Consider the following 26218-nt stretch of genomic DNA (forward strand, 5'->3'; position numbering starts at 1 on the left):
TCTCTCCCCCACCCCCACTTCCCTCCCACCCCCACCCCCCACCCCTATGGCCTTTAGGACTCCCACCCTCCACTCAGAGATCTGAGGGGCTGGCTCTCCCTCTCGCCCAGTTGGGCTTCATTCTGGCCCTTGAGAGGAGAAGGTGGGAAGTGAATAAAGAACCAGCAATACCTTCCCCCCCCCAACAAGGAGGGAGCACCGCGCCCCCCCCATTCAACACATGGCAGGAGAACTGTATCCCTCCCTCCCCCCTCCCCCCAGTGGCAGCCAGGGTTGAGTGGCACAAGAAATGGCGCCTCTTGTTGTGGGAGAACAGTGGATGAGCATTGGTCACATGACGCTCTCCAGGATAACTGCCTTGCTGCCCCCATCTGAGCAGGAGTCAAGGTGGTCAAAACGCCGAATTCTGATTCAGGCACCTTATATTCCAGATGGTGCAACCCCCAGATCGGCTGGGTGAGGTGGTGCCAGCGCTGTTGAGTGGAGAGAAACAGACAGTGAAGACCTTATAAATTCAACAAAGGATGCTTTTTTGCACATAATACATTCTCTGTGCCCATTCCTCCTTTACTACTAGAGACATTTACAGTCTCCTAGCCAGTGCCCCCAGCAGCACACTAAACTGACCTGGCATTCATGTACACACACTCTCTCAAAGGATGGCCAAGGCTTCAGCAGTGCTGCTCTCTTCCTTGCCCCTTCGCACCACCAACACCTAACCTTAGACACACTGTGCTTACATTGTCTCTTAACTTTGCAGAAGTTTGAGTGTTTTTGTACTTCCCCTATCATGTCAGCAGAAGAATGAACAGCTACAGAAGACTCAAAGTCAGTTCAACTCAAGCCAGCGCTTTCAGAGTAAATTGCTACGGTGGCAGTAATCCCTTCTCAGTATTTTTCTTTTTTGGTTCAGTTTTTCTGCCTTGAGCCATTCAATGGCAAAACTACTACTTTTCTGTTAAGTTTCCATCTTCTCTGCTTAATTTGATATTTGTCTCTCTACAGCCTTAAGACGATTCTCCAGATCTGCCTTTGACAAGATGGAGAGGCACGCAAGCAAGGGGTGGCAATGGGACAATGTTTTTCCAAGCTTATACTCCTCTTCTGTTTTTGCATCTTACGGCTATTGTGCTAAAAATGGCAGAAGCACCGAAAAGTAAAAGTAGCCTGCTAGATCTGGGTGAAAGGCCAATGCACCTAAGTGAACTAAGAGGGCTCCATGCACCTAAGAAGTGCCTCAAATTCTCTAAACGAAACAAGCACCAGCATGTCTGTAGGACTCTCACTTACAATATCAGATCAACAAGCAGCCCAGGCAGCACGGCACGTCTAAGCCATGGCTGCTGAGAAGCATCTTGGGTGGGAGGAGCTGGGGGGGCACCAAAGGAGGAAAGGAGAGGGCTTGCTGCAGGCTGTGGCCATAGTAGCCTCTGCAAACTGATCAGATCACTGACCTGGACAAATCACTATAGGAGCAGGGGAGCAGCAACCCAAACAAATCAGGAGCCCTCCACAGTCAAGTGCTCAACAGGGTCAGCTGGCAAGGGGCAGGGGCCCTTCTGGCACAACTCATGGCTGCTGCGCACTGGGGCAGGTGGGAGTTGAAACATGCATGGCTTCAGCACATGTCTGCAATCCTCATGGGCTAGGGTGCTTCAGCATGCATTGCCTCCTGGCACACCCCTGGTCAGGGTGTGGGATGTTCACCCTCCAGGCTCAACCCCCCCCCCATTTGAACCTGAGAGTCCTGGGTCTCCTCCATTCTGGAGATCTGGGAAGGAGCCTCACCTCAGCCAGTGTCCCCTTGGCACGGATGAGCTTGTAGAGAGCAGTAAGAGGGACACACAGCATGGAGGATAGTGCGAAGCCCCAGCCGATGGCTTCTCCCCACCAGGGGTAGACGTAGCTGTTGTTGTAGATCAATGGCTTGTAGTAGGCAACATTGAAAGAAAGACGCCCTGGAAAAGGGTGGGGGGGAGGGTGGGTAGAGAGGTATCAAGTGGTTGTCAGGTGCCTTGGGGCCAGCTTCCATCCCTACAGCAGTCAGGCTTTCTAACCCCACATCCCCTCCAAACCTTTCAGTTTCCTTTCTTTTCTTGCTTAGAATGAAGGAAAGAAACACAGTCACCCCACCCCACTTACCTCCCCGTCCCACCCACCTCTTCCCCCCTTCCCCCCTTTCTCTTCTAATGTCTCACCAACACTGACTTATAAAAATGTTATATGGAAAAATTTGAGAGAGACATTGTACTACCTTTGAAAATCTTTAATAAAAATAATTTATAAAAAAAAGAATGAAAATGTTGGTATCCCTCTTTAACATTTTGACCATGTTCTGGTGAATGGACCTATCTCTAGGGAGCATTCAAGTTGTTCTCTAAGGTGTCCACACATGGGGTTTTTGCCATCGTGGCTCACACAGGTCTACATACTCAATCAGACACACGGGAGGCACCCAAGTTTGCAGCCACTTCCTTCGGGTGACCTTACTTTGTGGACAATGGCCGCTTGCTGTCACAACTGTTGATATAAGCAGGTTTTCCAGCTGCAAAAGCTGCTCACAACAGCAGCAGCACCTGAGTATGGAAAGCGATTGGGAGCATTCAATGTGATCCTTAGAGAGTGCACACTACAAGTGTGGATGCCTGAGTGTGCAGACCCATGTTTACCACTTGCGGGAGGCAAAGTGTATTGGGACAGATTTAATATTCCCGTTTTGCAGACATGAAGGAAGGCCAAGAGCCACAGCTGAGCTGGAATTTGAACCCAGTTCTCTGCTAGGTTCCAGGGCACCTCTCCAGAGGTTGCTTGTAAGATCTGTTATGGTATCTGCCCAGCCTCTGTGAACAAGAACTCACACCTTGCCTCTCTGTCAACATTTCATTTGTATGGAATCTGTTTGGAATCTGTAGAAGTCTAGCAGCCATTACCTCACCGGTAAGGGTCATTAGATTTCAGGTGTGAAGCATCAATATTTTGATGAGATGAGAACTATGGCTCTCCCACCTTCATGTGAGGCTGCAGTCCTGATCCACTGGGCACAGCCAGGCACTGCCTTATGACCCACTAGGTGTCATTACCCGGCTGTACCTCATTCCACCAGGCCTCACCTCCTGGCATCACCCTTTAGCTCCCAAGCTCCATAACCTGACAACCGAAATCATCAGTGGTGGCACCGGGGGGGGGGGGCGCATCTGAAGTGGTGGGGTTGGTGGGGCAGAGGAAGAGAGCAAGAATTGGGCATATGGGGACATACAGATTCTGAGAAGAGAATGCAGAGCACTCTCCTGCTTGAAAACAGCTGTAGCTCTACATTTAGCTGCCAATGGGACTACGGAGAAGATGCAAATTTTTGGTGCCTGGAGTTGGGCTTCACCATGACCTAGGAAGGTGAGTCAACCACCTCCAACAGAAGACTTTGGGCACGATTAGGGGTAGCAGAGGGGAGGCAGACAAAGCAGGTCAAATGCATCATGCAGTTGTCACTTCATGACATGTGAATGCCAGAGAGAGAAGATCCAAAATGGTGCATTCACCTTCTCCCTCCTTAGCAATCCCTTGGGAAGTTTGAGTGCACCATTCTCTGTCTGTTGAAAAGGAGTGGCAGAAGATCACAGTAATTCCTGGTAATGTCAGTGAGTTTTCTGCAGGTGAACTTCCCCAGGGGATTTTGCAGCAGCTTAATTAACAGGAAGGAAAATGTGTCATTTTGGGTTTTCTGCCTCTGGCATCAAAATGTTTTTGCCCAGTCTTGCATCCCTGAAGCACCATTTGTGTGTGTCATGCCACACACCTCTTTTTTCCCCTCCTCAGCTTTGCCCATTTTTCTACCACTTATCGCTATGCCTGGAAAAGTTTGAGCCACTAAATCTCTCTCTGTGTGTGCCTGGCTGCTGCTAAGAACGTGAGCAGGGTCAGCAAAAAAGGCAGCCACTCTGCTCTGAGCTGCAAAAGTGTCACCTGTTGCATTTCTCCCCAAATGATTCAGTGCTTTTGCTCAGGGACAGGACAGCTACCTGACTTGCAGGGGTAGAGCATTTGCTTTCCACACAGAAGATCCCAGGTTAAATCTCCAGCATCTCCTGGTAGGGCTGAGAATGTTCCTTGTCTGAAACCCTGGAAAGCTGCTGCCTGTCAGTGCAGACAAGCTGAGCTACATGGACCAGTATGAGGCAGCTCCCTTTGTTCCTTTCCTGTGTGTCTTTAGTGGCAGTCAGATTCACACACAGGTGGATCTTTTCCTGCTAGATTTCTGCCTGTCACCCACTACTTTAAGGCCTAGAAATCCTGCTGGGGAACAGTTAAGCTAGGAACATGAAGGGCTTTTATGCTGGCACACCAGAGATGTCCTTGTATCCGCAGCCCCACACTACTCTCCCCGCTTAGAATCCCACCCTGGAGTATTACCAGGCAGACGAGAGGAGTCAGGAACATCCAGCACCACTTCATCCACAGGGAGGGCCGGTAGCCAATCATGCAAGCAATGTCATCCATGAAACGGTCGGCACCTGGAGGTAGTTGGGAGAGAGCATGAGAGCACAGCAAGAGCCCTGGTGGCTCAGAACAAAGGACTGTCCACTCCAGGCCCAACATCTTGCTTCCCACAGCAGCTGATCAGGTGTCAGGAGGGCAATAGCCTTCTCCTGCTGTAGCTCCTCAGCTGATAGTACTCTTAAGGGATGGAGCAAAGGTTTATGATTCTTTGTTCCAATCTCTCCTGGAGCCTCTTGGAAAGCCCTTGGTCCCACGTAGGCAGCCCTGCTAGCCTGCTCCTCCCTCTTCCCTCCCCTAGTTGCTACAGATAAAACAGGAACCTTTCAAGGGCACAGCTCTGCCCAGGAGCCAGAGAGACACCTTTGACTGGGGATGGGGCAGAACAAAACATGCCAGTTTCAACTTTTGCCCACATTTGCCGCACACACAAGGTCACACCTCATTTTGCTTCCGACCCATTAAGCCTGAATAACTCTAACGCTGACCTTGAACACACAATCACTAAGTGAGCATGTTCATGTGGAACAGTTACCATTCAGCCCCACTGTGCTTCTAACTGTGATGACTAAAGTGTGGCAAAGGGGAAGGGTTTCCCATGGATGTTCACATTGTAATCTGCATTGTTCACTGGCAGCTCAGATTCAGGAGGTGGCAGGAACGCCAGCTTGGCCCCACGACTGTGGGTGTCCTGCAGCGTGCATGGCCCTGACACTGAAATTTGTGGGTGCCCAGCCCCTTCATGGGGAATTCTGTGGGTGCTTGGGCACCCAGGGCCCCAGCGAGTTGGCACCTATGGCAGGAGGTACTGTTTATATGGACAAAAGGTGTTTAGTGTTTTCCCTTTGCACTGGAGTGTGCAGTGGGCCTTTTGTGAAATCCACTCTTTTATTGCTTTTCAGCCACTCAGACTGTGAAATATATAAGGGAGATTAAGCGTGTGTTGGAGCCAGAGGTGGAGCTAGCTGCTCCGGCACCTGGAGTGGCGCACATGCTGTGCACCTGGGGGCGGGGTGAGCCGCCCACAGGGGCGGTGCAGCGAGCATCCCAGGGGGGCGGGGCGGCGATGTCACCCCCCTCAGGGATGACACCTGGGGTGGTTAGAGCCAGTCCAAATGAGGAGCAGAACATGTGGGGAAACTGTTCCTGGATTGTTTTAGGCTCCAGATGTGGGTGGGGTTGATGATGAAATTCTCCCTCATATATTTTACAAAGGAGAAGAATGGTAGTCTGCCCTTTCCTTTGACAAGCTAGTTATCCGTGGGCATTTCCCCACACGCATCCAGTCATGGGACCTTCCGCTTGCCCTACTGGCAGTCTAAAGTCCAGAAACAGTTCTAGCATGAGACCAACCCTTAAAGCAGGAGTAGCTGACATGGCACCTTGCAGACATTGTTGGACGTCAGCTCCGGCCAGCATGGGAGCCAAGGAACATCTGGAGGACATCGCCTTGGCTGCCCTTGCTTTAAATCTGTGGCAAGTGACCTTGTGCCCAGGGGCATTCCTAGCCCCTTGGCTGCCCGGGGCGGGAAGCCAAGAGGCACCCCTGGGGGCGGGGCATCGTGGCGTGTGCATGCGTCATGATGCACATTCACAGCGCGACGCCATGCCCCCAGGGGGAAAAAGAGAAGCATAGCGGGCGCTTGAGCGCACTCGCTTTGCTTCCCCCCTTCCCTTTCGGCTGCTTCTTTCGGCGCTGGCTGGGCTGCGTTCAAGCGCCTGCTTTGCCTCCCCTTTTCCCCCTTCCAGCCACTTTTTTTCTGCGCGAGGGGTGGGCCAGCGAGGAGGGGGTGTCATGCCAGCGACAAGCGTGACGCCTCCTCCTCGCTGGCCCGCCCCTCGCGCCGAAAAAAAGCCGCTGGAAGGGGGAAAAGGCAGCATGTCCCCATTTGGGGCCCGCCCGGTGGGGTGGGGTGAGGGGGGCGGCCAAAGTGTCACCCCCCTCCCCTGGAACCTGGGGTGGGCCGCCCCCGCCCCCTTGTTACGCCCCTGCTTCTGCCATATATTTGCTACTGACATTTTGCCTGCTATTTCAAACCAAGGCTATCTTAGCGTTGACCATGTAAACAAATTACACCACTCCATGGTTGTTGGCTCCCTTGGTGCAAATTGAAAGGGCATTTTCACACATGAGGCCTAAATCCCTTTGAGCCTCTTGCACACTGAAGGCAAAAGCTCCCTGGTGGAAAGGTGCCATATAAATGCAATAAATAAATTAAAATAAAATACAAAGAGAATAATTTGTAATACAAATGAGCATTCTGGCCAACAATGTTTTTGTTTCTGTTTTAAAATCGCATTAAAACATCCTCCTTTCAATTGCAAAGTATGCTAGGGGTCTGTGACTTCCAACACCCAAGCAGTGCTGAGCCTCACTCCTGATCTGGCCCTCATATCCCTGCAGTTTATTCCCCAGAGGTTCTCTCCCTCTCCCCATCTGGAAAACAGTGCCAGGTGGGGAAAAGGCAGGTGGAAAGGATCAGTGACACACAGACTCAATGCCCCTCAATTCTCCACAAGCCAATGGAAAACATTTTTGTTTAAAAACATGAGTCTGCCGTGGCCACATGCAGTTTGAGGCCCCGTCTACACTATGCATTTAAAGCAGCATTATGTCACTAGGAACAGAATCCTGGGAAGTGCAGTTTGTTAAGGGTGCTGAGTGTAGTTAGGAGACCCTTATTCCCCTCCCAGAGCTACAATTCCCAGAGTTCCCTGGGGGAAATAATAGATTGTTAAATCACTCTGGGAATTCTGCAAAGGAAGCATGGGGGGGGGGCAGGTTGTATGCTTTATGCTGCCCGGTGTTTGCTAAAAATTGTAAGTGATCCACCCTCCAAAGGTGTCACCCATCTTAAATGCAACAGTGGTCTCCCTCTTCACCCAAGAGGACTAGAAACATTTTCTCCAATTTATCCAGAGTGCAGCCTGCACACATCTGTGACAACTTGCTGGCATTCTGGTGGACCAGCATGCAGTGTCAACATTTGTGACTGCTTCTCTGTTTAGCCAGCTGAATTCCTGATGCGTCCCCCCACCCACTCTTCCAAACAAGGATGCAACTTGATCTTACCGTAAACCCAGCCGATTGCTATGCACTCCCAGAAGGCCTGCCACAGAAGTGTCGTGCCACTTGCCGAGTAGTAATCAAATAGCTGGAAGACATACATACCCCCCTGGGTGGAGGGCCTGGGTGTGAGGTTCACAGGGCACAACAAAATGCGTATCCAATGGCTTCTTGTTCCTAGCACCTGGCTCCTACCATCCCTTCAACATTCCTGAAACACCTCCATTCTTCTAACTAGGGGGTCAGCCTTACTCCTTAGCAGTGGTTCAGAGCAGCTCATTTCTCCACAGCAGGAGCAACGCTTCTTTTCCTGGCACTGCTTTTGGGAACCCACTTCTCCTGCTTAGGGGCAGCAAGGAATGGAGAAAGGAAGAGCAGCAATGTGAGGAGGCAGGTGCTGAAGAGGTTGGCTGGCCCACAGGCAAAGGGGTCTGTGGCAAGAGAAGGTGGGCCTGTCAGAGGCCTGAGGTGGTGAATATAAATTGTGCACCCTCCCGCCATGTACGCACACACACTGTGCTTCTGGGATTCCCCTGCACCTGTCAGGGACTGCAGGACGGGCTGCATCTGGGAATCCCAGGCTGTCCTTACTCTTTTCTTCAGGGTGATGTCACTGCCCAAATACGGGCACCAAGGGAAGACTGTCAATAAAGGACTCCCTGCCCACATGATCACAGGGTGCTTGTTGCAGCTGACCTGATGGCTTAGTCTTTTGAGCCTCACCTCACCCTCAGTCATGTGCTCTGATTACAATTAATGTGCTCTGGCACACAGTTCAGGAATCTCATAGCAGAGGGTTTGTGCCTAAAAATAGGAGCGGCCACCTTCTCGCTGCACTTAACAGACATAAATGCCTCTGCTTCAAACAATGAATTGCAGTGCAACCCATACCATGTCTTTCAGAAGTACGTACCAGTATGCCCTACTGAATTTAATAGGGCTTGCTCCAAGATAAGTAGGTTAGGACTGCAGCCTTATTGTCAATGATTCAGGTGGGCTGCCCACCATTTAATTTTTTAAAAAAAATTAAGCATCACCTGTACATATTTGCAGTTAAATGTTTGTGCAGCACTGTGCTTTAATATTTATTTTTTAAAGCTCAGATCAGGGTTTTTTTAAGTTCAAAAATTGCTCAGGGGAGAGGGAAGTGGTATTGCGATGTCTAAGCACCAGCCAATCAGTAATGTGCACAGCCAGTTGCTCCCATCTCACTGAAGGGTTTTCCCTGGGCCTGGTTCTGAAAAGGAACAGGTACACCCAACAGCCACCAGAAGTGGTGAGTGCACTTCTAGACATAGCTGTCAACCTTTTCCCTTTTTCCCCAATGCTATAATATGGGGATTTCCTGCAAAAAAAGAGGGAAGGTTGACAGCTATGCTTCTGGAGCACAGCGGCCATTGATTCTAAGCCCATCTATTTGCACACTTCAGCGAAGGACAGCTGGCAGGTGGAGTTGTGGTAACAAAGGCATAGCAGAGGCCCTTGATAAGCTGCTTAATCAGGCAGGGGCGTGAAGAGGGAGCCTGAGGCCCCTGGCAGCTCCAGGATCTTGGAGCTGGAATGTGTCAATTTTTTCCTGATCTCAGCTGATAGCTATTCACTGCCAGATCTGCCTATAGACTCTGACCATAAAGCCAATCCCTTTCCTGCTTTGCAATGAGCTCTCTTGTCAGGTCACTTATACCTTCGTGTGGCTCCCCTGAGCAATGCCGTTTGTCTATTCTGGACAATGGCACACAAGGTGAACCAGCCTTAACAGACCAAGGTAAAGGCACTTCAGCTGCTGTGTACAGTCATCAAAACAATAACTGAGAAACCCTAGACTGAGTGGAGTCCCTATATATCCCTTTTGGAAATTAAGGCCTTGCAGAACATGCCCTGTTAGGTTAAGCTGGGCTTCTTACAAGACTTCAGCAACAATTGGATTCCACGTAAGTCCTGAGACGCATTGCAAAATAAGCTTCACTAAACCTGAACTGTTACATAACTCAGATCTAAAGTCTTGCAGGCAGATTGCAGCCACTTTGCCAGCAAGTAGAACAACAAAGACTCCAATCTATCCAGCCTGAAAGCTGGAGTAATGCAAGCCATATCAATGCATCTTTTGCTTTGTTCTGTTCTAGCATGTGTTTAGGAATAACTGGCAATTAAAATTTTACTACACTTTTTTTTTTTTGCTTTGCTTGTATTCTGGATCTGACTGTGAGAGCAGCAGGAGGAGCCCAAATTTACTAGCAACAATGCTAGCGACCTTGGACCACAGATTTTGGGTGCCATTAAAGGATGATGGAATACAATCTACTGAGAACTTGAGACCAAGGGCAACTAGGAAGCTGCATTCTCTGCTCCCCTGGAAGAACATCAGGGAGCTTCTTTCCCCCTATCCTTCCAGAAAGAAACACACTGTTCCAACTGCCCTGGGAGAGCAGAGCTCAGGAAAGCTAAGGACTGCCAGGACTATGTAGATTTTAGGAGATGTGTGTGTGTGTGTGCAAATCTTATTGCAATAGATTGTTAAGTTGCCTTGAGGATCTTTGATAGAAAGGTGGGGTATAAATCTTCTACATAAACAAAATCTCCTGCACCAAGTCCTCCTCATTCATTCCAGTGATGCTTGTGCAGGGAGAAGGTCACAGAGAGGGAGGTCCTCTGTTGTATTATACCTCGGTCACCATGGACAGCTCAAGGAAGAAGCAGACAGCACAGGAGACGGCCACAATGACCTCTCGCTGGAATCGGAAGGTGTAGGTGGCTGGGAAGAAATCCAGGATGCCAGTGATAAAGCCTTCAACGCCCACGAACTGTGGAGGTGGGGAGTGAGATATAAGAGAAAGGTGATTGGAGAAAGAAGGAAGGGGAATGGTAAGATGTCGGGCAATGTGCTTGCTTTGCCCTCCCCTCCTCCTTCATGAAAACACTTCCCGCCCTGCCCTCCCTGCCCCCAAACTCTCACCTGGCTATCCAAGCCCAGGAGCAGCAGCATGAAGAAAAAGAGGGCAGCCCAGAGTGGAGCGACAGGCATCAGAGTGACAGCTCTTGGGTACGCGATAAATGCCAGGCCAGGCCCTGGGAAGAGGGGTGGAAGGAAAGAGACAATCATAGAATGCTGGAACATGTGGGTCCCATTCAGGGATGTTGGGGCTGTATTCAACCAAGAGTGGACCCAGTGACATTAAGGAACCTTAGTTAGTGATGCCCATTAACTTCAATGGGTTTACTCTGAGTAGAACTAGTGTTGACTACCAGCCTCAGTCACACGTACCCCATGCAAGCACTGATGTTGGCACCTAGGGCAGAAGTCCATCTCTATAATGTCTGGCACACATTTAGTAACAATAAAGCAAGCTTCTAGTTACCGGGGCTGCAGAAATGAGGTGGCCACTCCAGCTGTCAAGGGCTCAGAGCTCTACACAGCTCTCTGGTTCTCCTCTGGTTTAATGTGGAGCAAATTATGCATGATTGATTTGAATAATTTATTGGACCTACTACATTGGCATCAAACCAGAATTTGGTGGCTGCTGAGTTCAGGCAGTCCTGGTTAATCCTACACAGTTTTATTGTTGTGCAATGCAAGTGCTGAAGTGGTCTTTGGTTTCACATTCAGCATCCAAAGGATCTCGGCATTCATTTTCCTCCCTCAAAACAAAACCAGTTTCAAGCCCTTATGGGCTTTGAAGTATGTGGGCAGCACATTCTAAGATATTATGAACTAGAAGAGGGAGGGTTGAAGGAAAAGTACCGTTATTCAGATTGCTATATATTCAGATTGTCTAACCATCAGTTATACTTAATAGGCCAATATAAATCCGCAGAAGTCTCAGAATTTAGCTTTTCTTGGAACACAGTATCAATCAATCATAAATTTATTTATTTTTACCAAATTGGACTATCAAAGCGTGAAATGGCATTCAACTATGGTTTACTCAGAGGAGACCCAATGCAATGAATGAACATGACTAAGTTAGGTCCATTAATTTCAATATGCCTGCTCTGAGCAAAACTTAGTTGAATACCAAGCATGGTTTTTATCACTGATAAGACAAAACAAATACTCACAAACAGCATCTTTAAAAGCAACACAAATCAGTGTAAATAAATGATTGGGGGGGGACAACGACGACCAAATTAATCAAAACACTTAAATTCCACCTTTTTTAACTGGCCATGAAGAAAAATGATACAAATCCATACCTAGCTTAACAGCAGCAAAACAACAACAAGAGTACTTTATACATGGACAAAATATTAATACCATTCACCAGCATACTGGTAAATAAATTGAAACCTAAGTTGGACAGGTCATATGCAACAAACCTTTTTGCTATTATTTCTGCATCAGATCATAAATTGGACAAATAAAGAGATACGAAGAAGATCCTCTTAACTCATTTCCTCCAGTTTAAAAGAATCTCTGCTCTTTGGTATCCTCATATAATTAAGTGCATTTCCATCTCTAGTAGCCACAAACCATAGGAATCTAAAGGGGTTTCCTGAGATTGTTGTCCTAGAACTCGAGTAACATTCAAGTTGAAATGTTTTCTTAGCACAGGAAAAAAAACACGAGAAGGTGAAGACTTCTAAACTATGCGCTAACTAAAACCAGCAGCAGTGCAGAATATGAGCTACCTTTTACTAGAGGTTAGTTGTTGTTCAGAGTTTACACAGCTCTAGCTATCCAAACATGTTTTAATACAGGCATGGGAGACCAGTGGCTCTTCAAACATGTTAGACTCCAACTCCCATCACCCCTGACCATTGGCAATGCTAGATGGGCATGATGAGAGCTGGAGTCCAACCAAAGAGAGAAGGTGAAACTGCTCAAACACCTACTTTGCCTCTGTCTTCACCTAAAGGAAAGCAGTGCCCAACCTGGTGATAACAGAATAAATGACACAAGAAGGAAGCTGCAGCCCAAGATAGAAAAAGAGGTGTTAAGGGAAACACCTTGCTACTTTGAATGAATTCAGATCTCCAGGACCTGATGAGCTGCACCCAAGGGCACTAAAAGAGTTTGTAATCTCAGAGGCTCTGTCTATAATCTTTGAGAATTCCTGGAGGTGAGGTCCCTGCAGATTAGAGGTGGGGTGTGAGCACTTGTGATTAGTAAAATCCAGCATAGGTTTATTGAAAACAAGTCATGCCAGATAAATCTCTTTTCTTTTTCTTTTTTTAAATAGATTTACAAGCTTGGTGGATCAGGGGAATGCTGTGGACGCAGTGTATCTTGATTTCAGTAACATTTTTTACAAAGTCCCCCAGAATACCCTTGTGGAAAAACAAGTAAAATGCGGGCTAGACGAGGTAAATGTTAGGTGAATTTGTTGCTGGTTGACTGACCAAACCCAAAGAGTACTCATCAATGGCTCCTCATCATCCTGGAAAAAAGTGACAGTGAGGTGCCACAGGGTTCTGTCTTGAGCTGGTTGTTGTTCAATGTCTTTATAAATGACTTGGATAAAGGAACTGAGGGGATGCTCATCAAATTTGCAGATGACCCCAAACTAGCGGGTAGCTAATGCCATAGAAGACAGAATGAGGATTCAATATGACCTAACTGAGCCAAAAGTAACAAAATGAATTTCAGTAGGGCCAAATGTAAGGTTGTGGACTTAGGCGGGAATAACCTGGTGCACAAATGTAAGATGGTGGGCACCTGCTTGCTAATAGTACATGAGAAAAGGATCTAGGGGTCTTAGTAGACCACAAGCTAATGTGAGTCAACAGTGTGATGCAGCAGCAAAACAACAACAACACAAAAAACCTAATATTTTAGGTTGCATCTACAGAACTATAGTGTATCAATCATAAGAAGTAATAATCCTGCTCTATCTGCCTTGGTCAGACCACACCTGGAGTCCAGTATCCAGTTCTGGGCACTACAATTTAAGGATATTGACAAGCTGGAACATGTACCAAGGAGGGCAACCAAGATGATTATGGGTCTGGAAACCAAGCCTTATGAGGAACGATGGAGGGAGTTGGACATGTTTAGCCTGGAAAAGAGTAGACTGAGAGGAGATGTGATAGCCATCTTTAAATATCTAAAGAGCTGTCATGTGGAAGATGGAGCAAGCTTGTTTTCTCCTGCTCTAGTAGGTAGGACTCAAATTAATGGTTTCAAGTTACAAGAAACGACATTCTGACTAAACACCAGGAAGAACTTCCTGACAGTAAGAGCTGTTTGACAGTGGAATGGTCTCCCTTGGAAGGTGGTGGAATCCCCTTCCTTGGAGGTGGAGGTTTTTAAGCAGAAGTTGGATGGTCATCTGTCATGGATGCTTTAGTTGAGATCCTGCGTTGCAGGTAGTTGGACTCTCTGACCCTTGGGGTCCCTTCCAACTCTATGGTTCTATAACATATGGCAGGCCAGTTTCCCCTTTCCCTGCTCTGAATCAATTACCTTTTTAAGTAAATATTAGCCTTCCCTGCACCCTTTGTCAGGCCCACTTGAGCTGCCTTGTGGCTTACAGCACAGTGGCTGTTATCTCACCAGCTGGGAAGGGAATGAATGCCAAGTTCCAGTTATGGAGAGATTTAAATGACAGATAGCCAACCCAACATGAGGAGAACCACAGGGTTCTCCGTCCCATGACTGCCTCTTGCAGAGTAGTAGTCAACCCAGCATCTCAGTCCCCGAGGAGACCCTGTGACAGGTGGTCTGAGCACTCACCAGATTCAGCTACCTTGGAGATATCAACTCCTTGTTCTGCTGCCATGAAGCCCAGAATGGAGAAGACCACAAAGCCAGAGAAGAAGCTGGTCCCACTATTGATCAGAGCCAGGATGATGGCATCTCTGGGGAGGGAAGGCAAAGAGTAATAGTTATCAAATGGGGCTGCAGGCTGGCAGGAAGAGAAGAGCAGAGAGAGAAGAGGAAGGGGATTTGTGCTGCCTGAGAACCTGGAGAATGGTTGCCAGTCAGTGGTGAGCCAGGTGGACCTTTGCTCTGGCTCTTGACAAGGCAGCTTCCTTTCCAATCAAAAGCAGACGCAAAGTGGGACATCCTTAGCAATGCAATGAAAGGCCCAAAGGACTTTCCATCAACAAATGCATTCACCATCTCGTTAGCTGCAAATATCCTTTACACTGGTGGGCAACATTAAAGGACCAGATAATACTCTATTGTGAAGCATATAACTCCATCTTATGTCATATGAGGCACCAGTGTTTTTCAATGGGTTTAGGCATGTCTAATCAGGCTGCGAATGGAGTAGCAGCAGATGGGAGGCCTTTTGACATGCCATGCCTGCATACATGTGCATATGGCATGCTGGTGGGAGGGAGTCTATGGCCGGGAGCCTAGAGCCAGTAGCAGGAGGAAGCATGGAGACAGAGGCAAGTGGGAGTGGGGGTTCAGAGTCTGCTTGTGGGATTGGGAGGGAGGCTGTATCTCTGAGCCCAGCACAATCAGTAGCAGGAGGCGTAGAGGCAGGAAGACTGACTGAGTGTTTGGAAGCACATGCATGTGATGGACGTCACGTCAGGAGGAGTCTATGTGCTGGCAGCAGGAGGCAACACAGAGATGGGGACCAGGCAGGGAGACCTTAAGAGTGTCCAGCCATGAGCATGTGGCAGGAAGTTGGATTGTGCTGCTAGGTCCAGGGATGGGGAACAGTGGCCCTCCATATATGGTTGGACTACCATTCCCATCATGCCTCACCATTAGCCATGCTGACTTGTTGGGGGATGCAGTGGGGGATTGACAAAATCTGGAAGACACTAGGTCCCCATCTCTGGCTTTAACCCAACACCAGCAAGAGGAGGAAGTGCAGAGTGGAAAGAACTTTCAGAACTGAAAGGCTGGCTTGTCCATAATTCTCCTCCACAAGGGCTCCCCACCCACAGAGCTCAGCTTGAGAGAACATCCAGAAACTTGTCACAGGACCTATTACTTCTCCTAGTTGTTGTATCCTTAATGCATTTGGTGAGACTTGCATGTGTGCATACGAGGCAATGATTAAATACAGGTGCACAGCAAAAATATTCAGTTTGGTGGCTTCCCTGTCTCCTTTTGTGATCCTCTACGTTGTCTACTCAGGAGTAAGACCCAGTGACTTCATTGGGACTTATTCCCAGGTAAGTGTGCACTCCTAGAAATGCTTCCTGGGAGTAAGCCCCCCCAAAAACCAGTGGGATTTCTGAGTAGACAGATACCTGGGATTGTGCTGGAAATCTTCCAGGAGCAGAAATGTTTGGCAGCAGTGGAAGATTTGGAAGGTATCTGCAATTGAGAACATTTCCTGCACTGTTTCATTTTAGTAGACCCAGTATTGCAATCAGTGAGTGTTCCCTATAATCAGTCCTAGGCAAAATGAAATTGATTCAGAGAACCATCTTTGGATCTTTTGCGGGGGGTGGGGTTAAAACAGTTGCCAGTGGTCTGACTGCCATAGGATGGCTATAAAAAAATGAAAGCAGAACTGCTCCTTCATAGTTGCGTAGAAGAGGGAATTCCAGTGAGGCTTGTCACTTGCTTCTATGCACCTGTTCAGGTTTGTTTGAATTACAACTCCAAGCCAGCCCCAGCCAGTACATGCTAGCTGGAGCTGATGGGGAGTGCGAGTCCAAAATATCTGCAGGGCTCCTGGTTGGCAGTCTGGTGTAGAAAGAAAAGCACCTGCCCACCTGTCAAGCAAGTCTCGTCCAGCACCACTACCCCCCTACCCCCCCCATTGTGTCAAGCCTTCTGGAGAGTTTTGATGATCCTGCATAGAATTCGGTTGTGCCCAATAACTTGTCCATTCAGTTTACAGAAATAACATTTTATAATTGTTTTCCTTTGATTAACACTGTTGTTGGCATCCGTCTGTCTCGAGAGACAATGGAGTGGACCTGCAGGTGTGAAGTCAATCTCTGCATTAGCAGCACTGAAGTGACCTTCCTGGAGCACAAGCCTGGGCTGTGTGTATGGAAGTCCTGGGCTGCCCGGACTCTGGCCTTGCTGATGTAGTCAAATGACACATCATTCCCTGCCCTACCCTGATTCCACCATACATAATAACTTCCATTCTACATAGGAGAAAAGGGAGAGTGCTCATCAGCCACAAAATTATTATGTACTATTTTATTACTGGGTGATTGTTGTTTTATTACTGGATGGAAGTCGTTCTGCACACTGGACAAGTCAGTCAAGTAGGGTTGACATCTAGCATTGCCAAACTAGCCAGAAAAACCAGCAAATGAAACAGTTGTTTCTTGCATGTTGCAAAACTCCCTGTTGAGATGCAGAAATCACAGGTGATACATTTGTGGGATGGAGATAAACAGAAACAACTTGCTAATAGATGAAGATCAGGCTACGGTTGCCTACAGCTGAAGGCTGAAAAAAAAATTCAGTTTTTATGAGTTGCCTACACATCAAGTCATTGTTATGGGGCAAAGCTGTTGAACAATGGAGAAGATTGTGTGGGGAGGGGTGAACGTTCTCTTTTGCTGGAGGATTTTAAGCCGGGTTGTGTGTGGGGGGGAGCCTGTGGCCCTCCAGATGTTGTTGGTCTCCAACTCCCATGAGCCTCAGCCAGCATGGCCACAAGTTCCCACCCCAGATTTAAGCAGAGGTAAAATTGCCATCTGTCAGGATGCTGGGCCTTGCAGATCCCGTATCAAGCAGGGTGTTGGATTTATGTCCTCTAAGCAACCTTCCAACTATGAATTTATGATATCCACAATTCAACCGGTCCAGGTTTTTAATGCCTGGAGATAATGTGTTTTGTCTGTTGAATTTCCACCTGCCATGCAGCTGTTAAAGGGACAGGAGCCCAGCTAGCAGAGGTGGGGAAATGAGGGCAACCCTACAGGGCATAGCATATTTTTCCTATGCCCTGCCTGGTTGCATAGGAAATGGGCTCTCACTTATAGCAATTGTTGTTGAACCGGTTATAGCTGCCCAGGGCAGTGAGTGCCCCCAGTCCTATGGCATACGAGAAAAAGATTTGGGTCCCAGCATCGATCCACACCTGGGAGAGAAAAAGAGAGAGAGAGAGAAAGATTGAGGTATGACAGGGAAGAGCCCAGGAGTCCTGGCTCCAAGCCCCTTCTGAAGAGAGTTGCCAACTTTTCAACCAGCCATGGCTATTGTGCCCTTAACAGCAGCTTGATCTGCAGTACGTGACAGGCATACATTTGATGTTGTGAATACTTCAGTTAGAGGCTGCAGCCCTCTGTAGGCTAGTGGCTATTTTGGAGTAAGTCACCTAACAAATCACTGACACAGAGCTATTTGCTTGCAATTGCATTGGGATTTGTATAACTGGCGCCCATACATTTATCTCCTGCACCTGCTGGACTTTTGCATGTTTTCTGTTTTGCGTTGCTGCGCTTGTGGTGTGTTCAGGGTTGAGGAACCTGAGGCCTTCTAAATGTTGCTGGATTCCAACACCTCTCACCATTGGGCATGCTGGCTGAGGATGAAGGGAGTTGGGAGCCCAACAACACCCAAAGGGTGTTGCCCACTTCTGTGCTGCTTCCTGCATTCTAAGTTGCTCCTAAAGCTACAGAAGCCGGTTATCAAGTTGGCAACCCTACTGCTGCCCTCACAATTGCGCTTCCCACTTACCTGAGGGGAGGCCAGTTTGGACCAGTCGGGTTTGAGATAGTAGATTATCCCATCCTGAGCTCCAGGCAGCATCACCCCTCGGATTAGCAGTATAATGAGCACCACGTAAGGGAATGTAGCAGTGAAGTAGACAATCTGTGTTGAAAGAGGAGGCAGGAGTGTGTTACGCCTGAAAAGAAAATGCTTCGCTTTTCAGCTCTCTGCTCAGCGTTGGGAAGGCAATGGGGCAGGAGGCGGGGAGAACATGTGCAAGAAGACTTGGGAAAAGCTTAGGATTTTTGGCAAAGGAATAGCTGAAGCACCTCCTTGGAGCAACATTGCCAAGGGGCACAAATTATTGAGATTTTGCAGTGGCTACTTTTTTAACTGGCCACCCTCCTGCACTTTTAGCAGCAGTGTGACATGGAGTCAGGTGACCAATGAAGTTTCCCCACTGGGTAAGATGCACCAAATCCTTTGAAACACTTCAAAGGATTTGAAACACTTTGTTGTAAACTGCAATGCCCATAATTCTTTGAGGGAAAGGATGTGCTTTGAGTGCGCTTGAAAGGTACAGTTTGCATGCAGCATCTATGTATGTGCTGTGACTTGTGGGGAATGGCCTACACCTGCGCTTCTGCCTCAGGTGGCAAGGTAGCTTGTGCGTCAGCCCTGACTGAAGACCTCCACACATATGGATTGCTCAGGCCCAGTTGTCACACACATGCACCCCTAAACTGTGGGAGACCAGGAAGCTATGACTCTCCTGCCCCCCACTCGGCTGCCTTCCACAGTCACCATCAGGCTTCTCCTTCCCCCCCACCTGCTGCATGACACAGCTGGAGCTGTGCCCGTTATAGCAGGCAGGGGGGAGGTGGAGGCAGGGCAGTAACTGGGGTGTGTGTGTGAGCTGGGCTCCTACCAGGGGCGCAGGTGATGCCCCCCCCCCGCAAAATCGCTAAAATATGTCCATAAATATAAATATTGATTATTGCCTCATAAGGAATGGGTGGACGGGGGGGCAGGTTGGAGGAGAGGCGGAAAGAAGAGTTAATTTATCCATGGCTAGGGGGGTGCAATCTGGATGGTTCTGCCAGGGGTGCAAGATCACCTAGCTATGGCTCTGGGTGGAGGGGGGGGGACGACACACAGAGACATCTGACTCATCTCCTGCTGCATTCAGGAATTTCAAGTCACAGATGTTATTCTCCTGAGTCGCTGACTTGGCAGTCCTAAGCACTCATGACCCCAGACGTTTGCTCTGCTGAGATGCTCAATGCGATCAGGATTACAAGCATTCTTTGTTGCAGGATAGAAATGGACACACACACACACACACACACACACGAGCTGGCTTTCATCTTGCTTCCTTCTGATGGGAATTTACTAAGCCTGTGGGTGATCAACAGTTTCTCTACTGCAAAGATGCTTTGGCATCACTCCTTAACAACTTTCTTCAGACTGGCATTCTCAGAAACATAAAGGCCTAACTGTGAATGCTTCCCCTTCACTCCCACCCTTCCTCTGGATCTCTGGGGACTTCTCGTTGTCCACTACTACTGGGAAGAGTATGTGGGTCTGGGCAGACAGCTGCCAAGGTCTCTCCTCAGCCAGCCTTGTGAACACAACAGTGGCCTACTGTGGGAGGCCAAGCCACACGTGTGCCTGTCTCGCTGAGGCCTCAAGGCGGCTGCCCCCACCTCCAGCTGCCGTCTGGTGAAAAATGTCAGTCTCTCTCAGGCATGGAACTTGCTGACGGGTGGGGTTTCAAACGCACTGGCCATGCACAGGAATAGGAGGAACAGGCGCAGGGTGTCTGAGCAGGAGAGGAACGTGTGTGCGCAGGCACGCAACACAGAAAGAGAGATTGTGTATGCATACTGCATGGCAAATGGAGAACTGTGACTTTCTTTTTTTGTGTACAGAAAGGAATGGGCCATTTCCCTTTTTAAGAGGGTCTTAGGAGGCAGGGCTAAGAAAGGAAAGCCTGACATATAGTCAGCACCATGTCATTTTTTCTCCCTTGAGGTCTTGGGGGAGCAGCTGCTACTCAGGCTAGACAGCCTAGTGGTGGGACTCAGTATAAAGCAGTTTTCATATGTTCCGTCCTGCGCTCCACAAGACCGCTCTCCGAAACGCAAATGCCAACTTAGGGGTGTAGGCATGGAGCCCTACTGAGAAAAGGTTTTCAGCTTTGTCAAAACACTTTCCTGCTTTCCTCAGGTGCTTGTGCATCAAATGTCACTTTAGGTGAATAAAGAGGCCTCTATTTTGGCCAGGTGCCAGATCTCAAGAACATAAGAAGACGCCTGCTGGATCAGGCCAAAGGCCCATCTAGTCCAGCATCCTGTTCACAGGGGCGAACCAGATGCCTGTGGGAAGCATGCAAGCAAGACCTGAGCACAGCAGCAATTCCCCAGCTGTATTTCCCAGCAACTGACTGTCTCTGACAGCGGTGGGAGAACGTATGCGTAGAAAGCTGCCTCAACTTCCCCAGACTCCTAGCAGACGTCAAACAGTATCTGTGCGTGAGAAAGAGAAATGACACCCACAAAACTGTTTGACTAAGAACATTCCATCCCCCAGGAATTCCTAATAATCTTATTGGAACCGGTTTCAAAATTCCTCGGGTGATTCATTGAGTGGGAACGTTCAAGTTTTCCTCACACAAAATTTATTGTTTGCTTACTTATTTAGATAATGTTTACCCTACTGTCTAACCAGGTATATTTTTGCCATCAGGACAAGACAGAGAAAGGGAGTGTTCGGCTGTGGCTGTCAAAACTTGTTCCTGAGGAAGCCGCAGTTGACATGATATGAGGTAGCGTCCTCAAGTAGTGGATCTGGGGCTCTTTTAGGCAGATAGGTCTGTCACACAGGACAGAAACTGGGGGGGTGTGAGAGAACAGAGATAACACGGTCTCGTTTCCGGGGCTTCGCAGGCGGCTGTGCTGCGTTGCAGTCTCAGGCCTCTGGTATCTAGCGGGAGCTCATGAATCCCACCTTCGTCGCCAATATTAAATACTCAGGAAAAGTCAGAAGCCCAATGTAACTTCGTTTATTCAACAGCTCACTCCCATATTAAAGAAGAACACACTCTGAAAGCCCCAACAAGAACTGCCAGTTGGCAGTTGACAGTTGACAGAGCTTGCCATTAGAACTTTCGTCCACCTACGCTTCTACGACTGGTTAGAATCATAACATGTGTTAAACCCAATACATAACAAGAGCCTTCCAGACACTGCTGAACTGCAACTCTCATCGCCCCTGACCACTGGCTATGCTTGCTGGAGCTGATGGGAGTCTAGAAACCTGTGGGGGGCACCATGTTGGCTATTCCTAAAGGAGGCAAATGCCGGTGCTGGTGGCTCCTCTGAGGAGAATTGCCTACCCTGCCAAGAGTCCTGGATGACCTCTGCCCCGATTGACCTACACGTTTCTCTCCTTGCTCCTGCCCCTGGAGTCATGCCACCTCCCCAAGCCCCCTACCTTTCCTGTGGACTTGACACCCTTCCAGACACAGAAGTAGACAAGGACCCAGCAGGCTAGCAGACAGAGGGTCACCTCCCAGTTGATCTCACCAGGGAGCTCCAGGCCTCCTGACAGACGCAGCACCTTGTTCCTGTAATCAGGGAGAGAAAAAGTGAGCACCGGCCAGGGTGTGGCAGGTGAGGAGGAGAGGGGCTTGGAGGTCTATTTGGATCAGTGGGTTTTGCCCAAGCCAACCCAGTTCATCCCAGGAGTAATGACTAGCCAGTGTATGCCAGCACTCACTCCCAAAACTCGATGACAGGCGACCTCTTGTCGGAGAGCTCGTCACAGGTAAGGTTGCCTGTGGCGGTGCCGTTGGCGCAGTCCTCATGCCGGAAGATCTCCACACATTCATCAGAGTTCCAGGGGTTCCCGCAGGTTGCCCAGGGCAAGGTGGCCGTAAAAGATTTCACCAGGTAATAGAAACCCCAGGCAAGCACCATGATGTAGTAGGTGTTGCAATAGAAGACGATCACCATAGAGGCAAAGCCCAGTCCTGTGGAAGAGAGGAGCTGCGTGAAAAGAGGAGCCCGGGGCAATGAGGTGCCACTTCTTCAGGCGGCTCAAAAGCGTCGGTGCCACGCCTGCCTCCTGCAATCGTACTGGGTGGTGTGTGTGCAGCGGGAAAACTCAGATTCCGAAACCTGTATAGATTGTGCAAATTAAGCACACCAGCACAACAGTTTATTCTGCTTCTGCCCCTTATGGGAAGGAATGGGGAACAAGGGAAGGATTGAAGCCCCATCTCCAGAATAAGGTGGGCATCTTATTCTGCCACCTCTCTGGCTTCTGAGATTTCAATAGCCCTTCACAGCCATAAGGGCTAGAAACTTTTCTTTTTTAATGAAAGCCAAGATTCTCAATATGATTCCTGCAGGCAATACAACATTGTGAGCTCCTGAAGAATCATGAAGTCTCCCTGCAGCCTCTTCCTTTTTATTATTTTTTATTACTTTAGGACACTTCCATCTTGCCTCAGCTTTCTTATTCTCCTGCTATCTGCTAACATGGATGACTGTCAATCCCTGACCTCACTCCTCCACTCTCCTACACGTCTGATGTAGACTGGATTCACACTTCCGCTTCATATAGCAGCATGTACAGTATGAATGAAATTTACATAGTAATAGGTGGGGCTCTCTGCTCAAAACCAGATACAGATCAGCAAAACTGGCTAGGTTAGAGAGGCTGGGAAAGGGCTACAGCCTAAATGGTGGCTTATAGCACTGCTTAAGTGTTGTTCCCTGCTGTTCCCAGGTAAGCCCCAGAAGCCTGCGTGGGGCGAGGGGCACCCAAGGCCCCTTTGGTGGCAGGAGGAGGTGGAGGTTAGGTGGAGGTGCAGACAGGCATACACTCCAAAACGGCTGAGGTGCCGGACCTTCCATTGCAAGCAAGAACCTGTTGTGAACCAGTCCCAGATTTGGAGTGGGGAGGAGGAGGAGGAGGAGGAGAGGCAAGTCAGGCGCCAGGTAAAGGAGTCTCTTACCTTTGAACACTGGTGCGATGTTCCATACGTTGATGCTCCCGGCCTTCATGAACTGCCCCAAGGAAATTTCCAGGAAGAAGATGGGAATCCCGCCAATGAGGGCAATAAGAAGGTAAGGGATGAGGAAAACACCTGTGGCCAGGTGAGCAGCACAAAGTAAGCAACATATCCCTCATTCTTCAATCCCAGCCCCCCCCCCAGCTATGGGCTGGCCTATGTGTTCTGTACTAAAATAATAATAAAAATCTGTAGCAAGGTAACCCAAATTCTGCGCCAAAAAAAGCTTATTTCTGTGCCATGTATAAAGTACAGAAATTTGCATGACTTCTCATGCTTTGCACATTTTGTCCTGCTTCTAATTGTCGACACTGGACACTGGAATGCAAACTGTTAGAAATCCTATTCAGCCTTTTGTTTTCTGACGTCACCAGCACACCCTGAAGCATATTGTTTGCTGTCATAAAGGAGTAGAAGCACATATATAAAACTGCCATTCTTAGGAAGCTGAAGCTTTGCTTCTAGAACTGATAACTGTGGCTTTCTGCGATTCCATGGAATTGCAGCTTGAACCAATGCTTCTTCATGCCGCTGCCTCCTCCCATTTTAACTGAAGCATAACCTTCCAGCTTCATTCAGAGATATTTTGTTTGCAGCACGAAAGTCAGTATGTACAAATGACTGCAGAATATAGAGGGACAGATTCCTGGGATAGCTGCTAGGGAGCGGCAAAGGGCATAGTTATAATACAGAATATCTCGTCCCTGTTTCTCCCCCCTGCAGCTTTTATCCTCCTAGCTCTTCCATCTTAGCTTGGGTTGGCTTCTCTCACACTCCCCGTGTTGGCTTCAAAGTGTGCCGTTCCGCCTGCCTGCTGCTGATTCTGCTTCTCAGCCTTGCTTCCCCAAACAGCCCACATCTTTCCTGCCGCCATCGCTAAGGCACTTGGCAGGCCAGCCCTGTGGCTGTGACTGACAGCCCTGTGTGTTTCCCAGTGCACGTGGGTCTCACTGTGAACCACTCCAGGGGATGCTATTTATATCACAGATCCCTGGGCTATGGGAAGGCCCAAGCCTTGCTCTTCTTCCTGAAAATCCCTGGCTAAGAGGATAATCTTGGAGATGCAAGATCTTTCCCATGGGGATTAGCAGGGCAGTGGTCAGCGAACCCATTCATCGCTGTATGCTTGAAAGGGCATCCGTGGTCCAGGGACTGCAAACACTCGTCTGTACATACATGTGCTCATAGGGTGGAAGGAGCCTGGCTCTGGCAGTGTATGTAATTAAGATATGCTGGAGTGTGCCTCATTACCTACTGAGGGGGTAAACCTCTACCATTTCTTAGTGTAGGTATAAGCTCACATGACTGAATAATGCTCCACAAATAAATACCCGCACAGAGAAAATTAGCATGCCAGGGGGAAGCAAATCTAGCCTCACCTTCTCCCTGACGTACTAGTTTTTAAAAAACAATACCAGGGTGTTGTTGTTTTAAACAGAGCAGACACATTCAATCATGTGAAGTCTCAACTGCAGTCAGAAGACCTCGATCCAAGACAAGAGTTTTCTATCTCTTTAAGAGTTAGTCCTGATATACAGGACCAACCCTCCCTGGAATCTGTTTTTCAAAGGCCCAAAACATTTGGGTCCTGAGAGGCAGAAAAATGAACAGGCGCTGCGCAGGAGCAGGATTGTGCCCCGTGTGTCTGTTCAAGCTGCCTCCCACTTTGCTTCAAAAGCTATTGTCTCTCATTTAACTCATCTTGGTTTCAAAGCCAGAATCAATTGCTGAGATATGTGAAGTAATAAAAGAAAAATGTGCCTCTGAGAACATGCAAAGTGTGTATCTCACACGACAGAGTAACAGTAGTTAACTCCCATGCATCTGGCCATCCAGGACAGAGAATGTAACTTCTAGACAAATTTAATATTCAGCATCCTTAAAAAATGTAATGTATGTTGTGTATATCTACACTATAGACAGTAGTGTTAAGCAGGTATTCCTTCTCTGCAAAGAACTCTGGGAACCCATGGACCTCAATGGAATTCTCAGCACAGTTCCCAGGATTCTGTGAGGAAAGGCACGACAATCACACAATTATGATAGCAACAAACATGTGTAGTGTAAACATGCCTCTTGTGTTGCCTTTATATATGAGACCAGTGACTCATTAAAGGCAGGAATTAGAGAAAGAAATTAGAAATGCAACCTACTGATTATTTTCACTAAACAATGACTATTTATATGGGGACAACTGAGAGCTTTTGCTGCCATTTGGAAAGGACTCCATAGACCTCTTTCTGAATCAGAGAGGGGAATTCATACCCAGAAAACATGAGCCAGAGAGATGCAACTGATCAGAATGGAAAAATGAATCCCTGGAAGCAGAAGAGTCTCCATTCTGTGGAGACTTGCAGTCACATATGAGAGAAACCAGTGATATCTTAACACATTCCTGCCCTGAGCACACAGTTGACTGGTGGCCCAGCTGACCTTGTTGGAGAGGGATGTTCTTTGCCATTGAGGCCACAGAACCAGGGAGTCGCCAGTCTCCTCTGGAGGAATAAGGCCTCGTGGCAGACTAGCTAGCAAATCTAGCCCGGCCCTCAAGGTAACATGTCTGTTTAATGCTTGATGACCCAAAATTAGGCAATAGATTGTGCATGTGAATGAGCCAACACAGGTGCAATGCTGCAAACAGAACTTTCCTGCCACACCTCCTCTTGATGCAATACGTGTTTATCAGCTGAGGCAGTTCACACATTCACCTGTAAGCCACAGAGCAACACGCTTGTGCCCCTGAATCCTGCAGAAGTCGTTTGCACTCAAGTCTCCCTATGCCCTTCTGTGGCTTTTATACAAATGAAGCTTTCGTCAGCTGCCTGCAGATTAAAAAAGGGGAGGATCCCTGCATCACTCTCACTCAGAGGGGTGGCAGTGGATTATCCCAGTCTCAGCACAAGCCAACACCCGTCCGGCCACTTTCCCTAGAAAGCACCCAGCAAGCAGGGTGGACCGGGGGGGGTGTGTGTGTCATCCCAGGCCAGCAAGGTTGTCCAGTGACAGTCACTCTTACGTGCTACTTTAACCCTGGCCTGCCCACCCCAGCCAA

General features: G+C 48.4%; 1 protein-coding gene across 1 annotated transcript in view; it reads right to left on the reverse strand.

The window, feature by feature from the left end:
- Window positions 1-260: 260 nt before the first annotated feature.
- The window catches only part of SLC6A8 (solute carrier family 6 member 8), a 30846-nt gene continuing 4888 nt past the window's right edge, over window positions 261-26218 (reverse strand). Inside the window, 13 exon segments of the mRNA XM_033173692.1 lie at window positions 261-372; window positions 375-473; window positions 1789-1958; window positions 4395-4508; window positions 7565-7667; window positions 10222-10359; window positions 10512-10624; window positions 14229-14353; window positions 17411-17514; window positions 18114-18248; window positions 21582-21714; window positions 21867-22119; window positions 23110-23241. Of these exon segments, the coding sequence (XP_033029583.1) occupies window positions 331-372; window positions 375-473; window positions 1789-1958; window positions 4395-4508; window positions 7565-7667; window positions 10222-10359; window positions 10512-10624; window positions 14229-14353; window positions 17411-17514; window positions 18114-18248; window positions 21582-21714; window positions 21867-22119; window positions 23110-23241 (1661 nt within the window). The 3' untranslated portion in view covers window positions 261-330.

Source organism: Lacerta agilis, chromosome 16 (genome assembly GCF_009819535.1).
Source record: "Lacerta agilis isolate rLacAgi1 chromosome 16, rLacAgi1.pri, whole genome shotgun sequence".
Classification (NCBI taxonomy): domain Eukaryota; kingdom Metazoa; phylum Chordata; class Lepidosauria; order Squamata; family Lacertidae; genus Lacerta; species Lacerta agilis.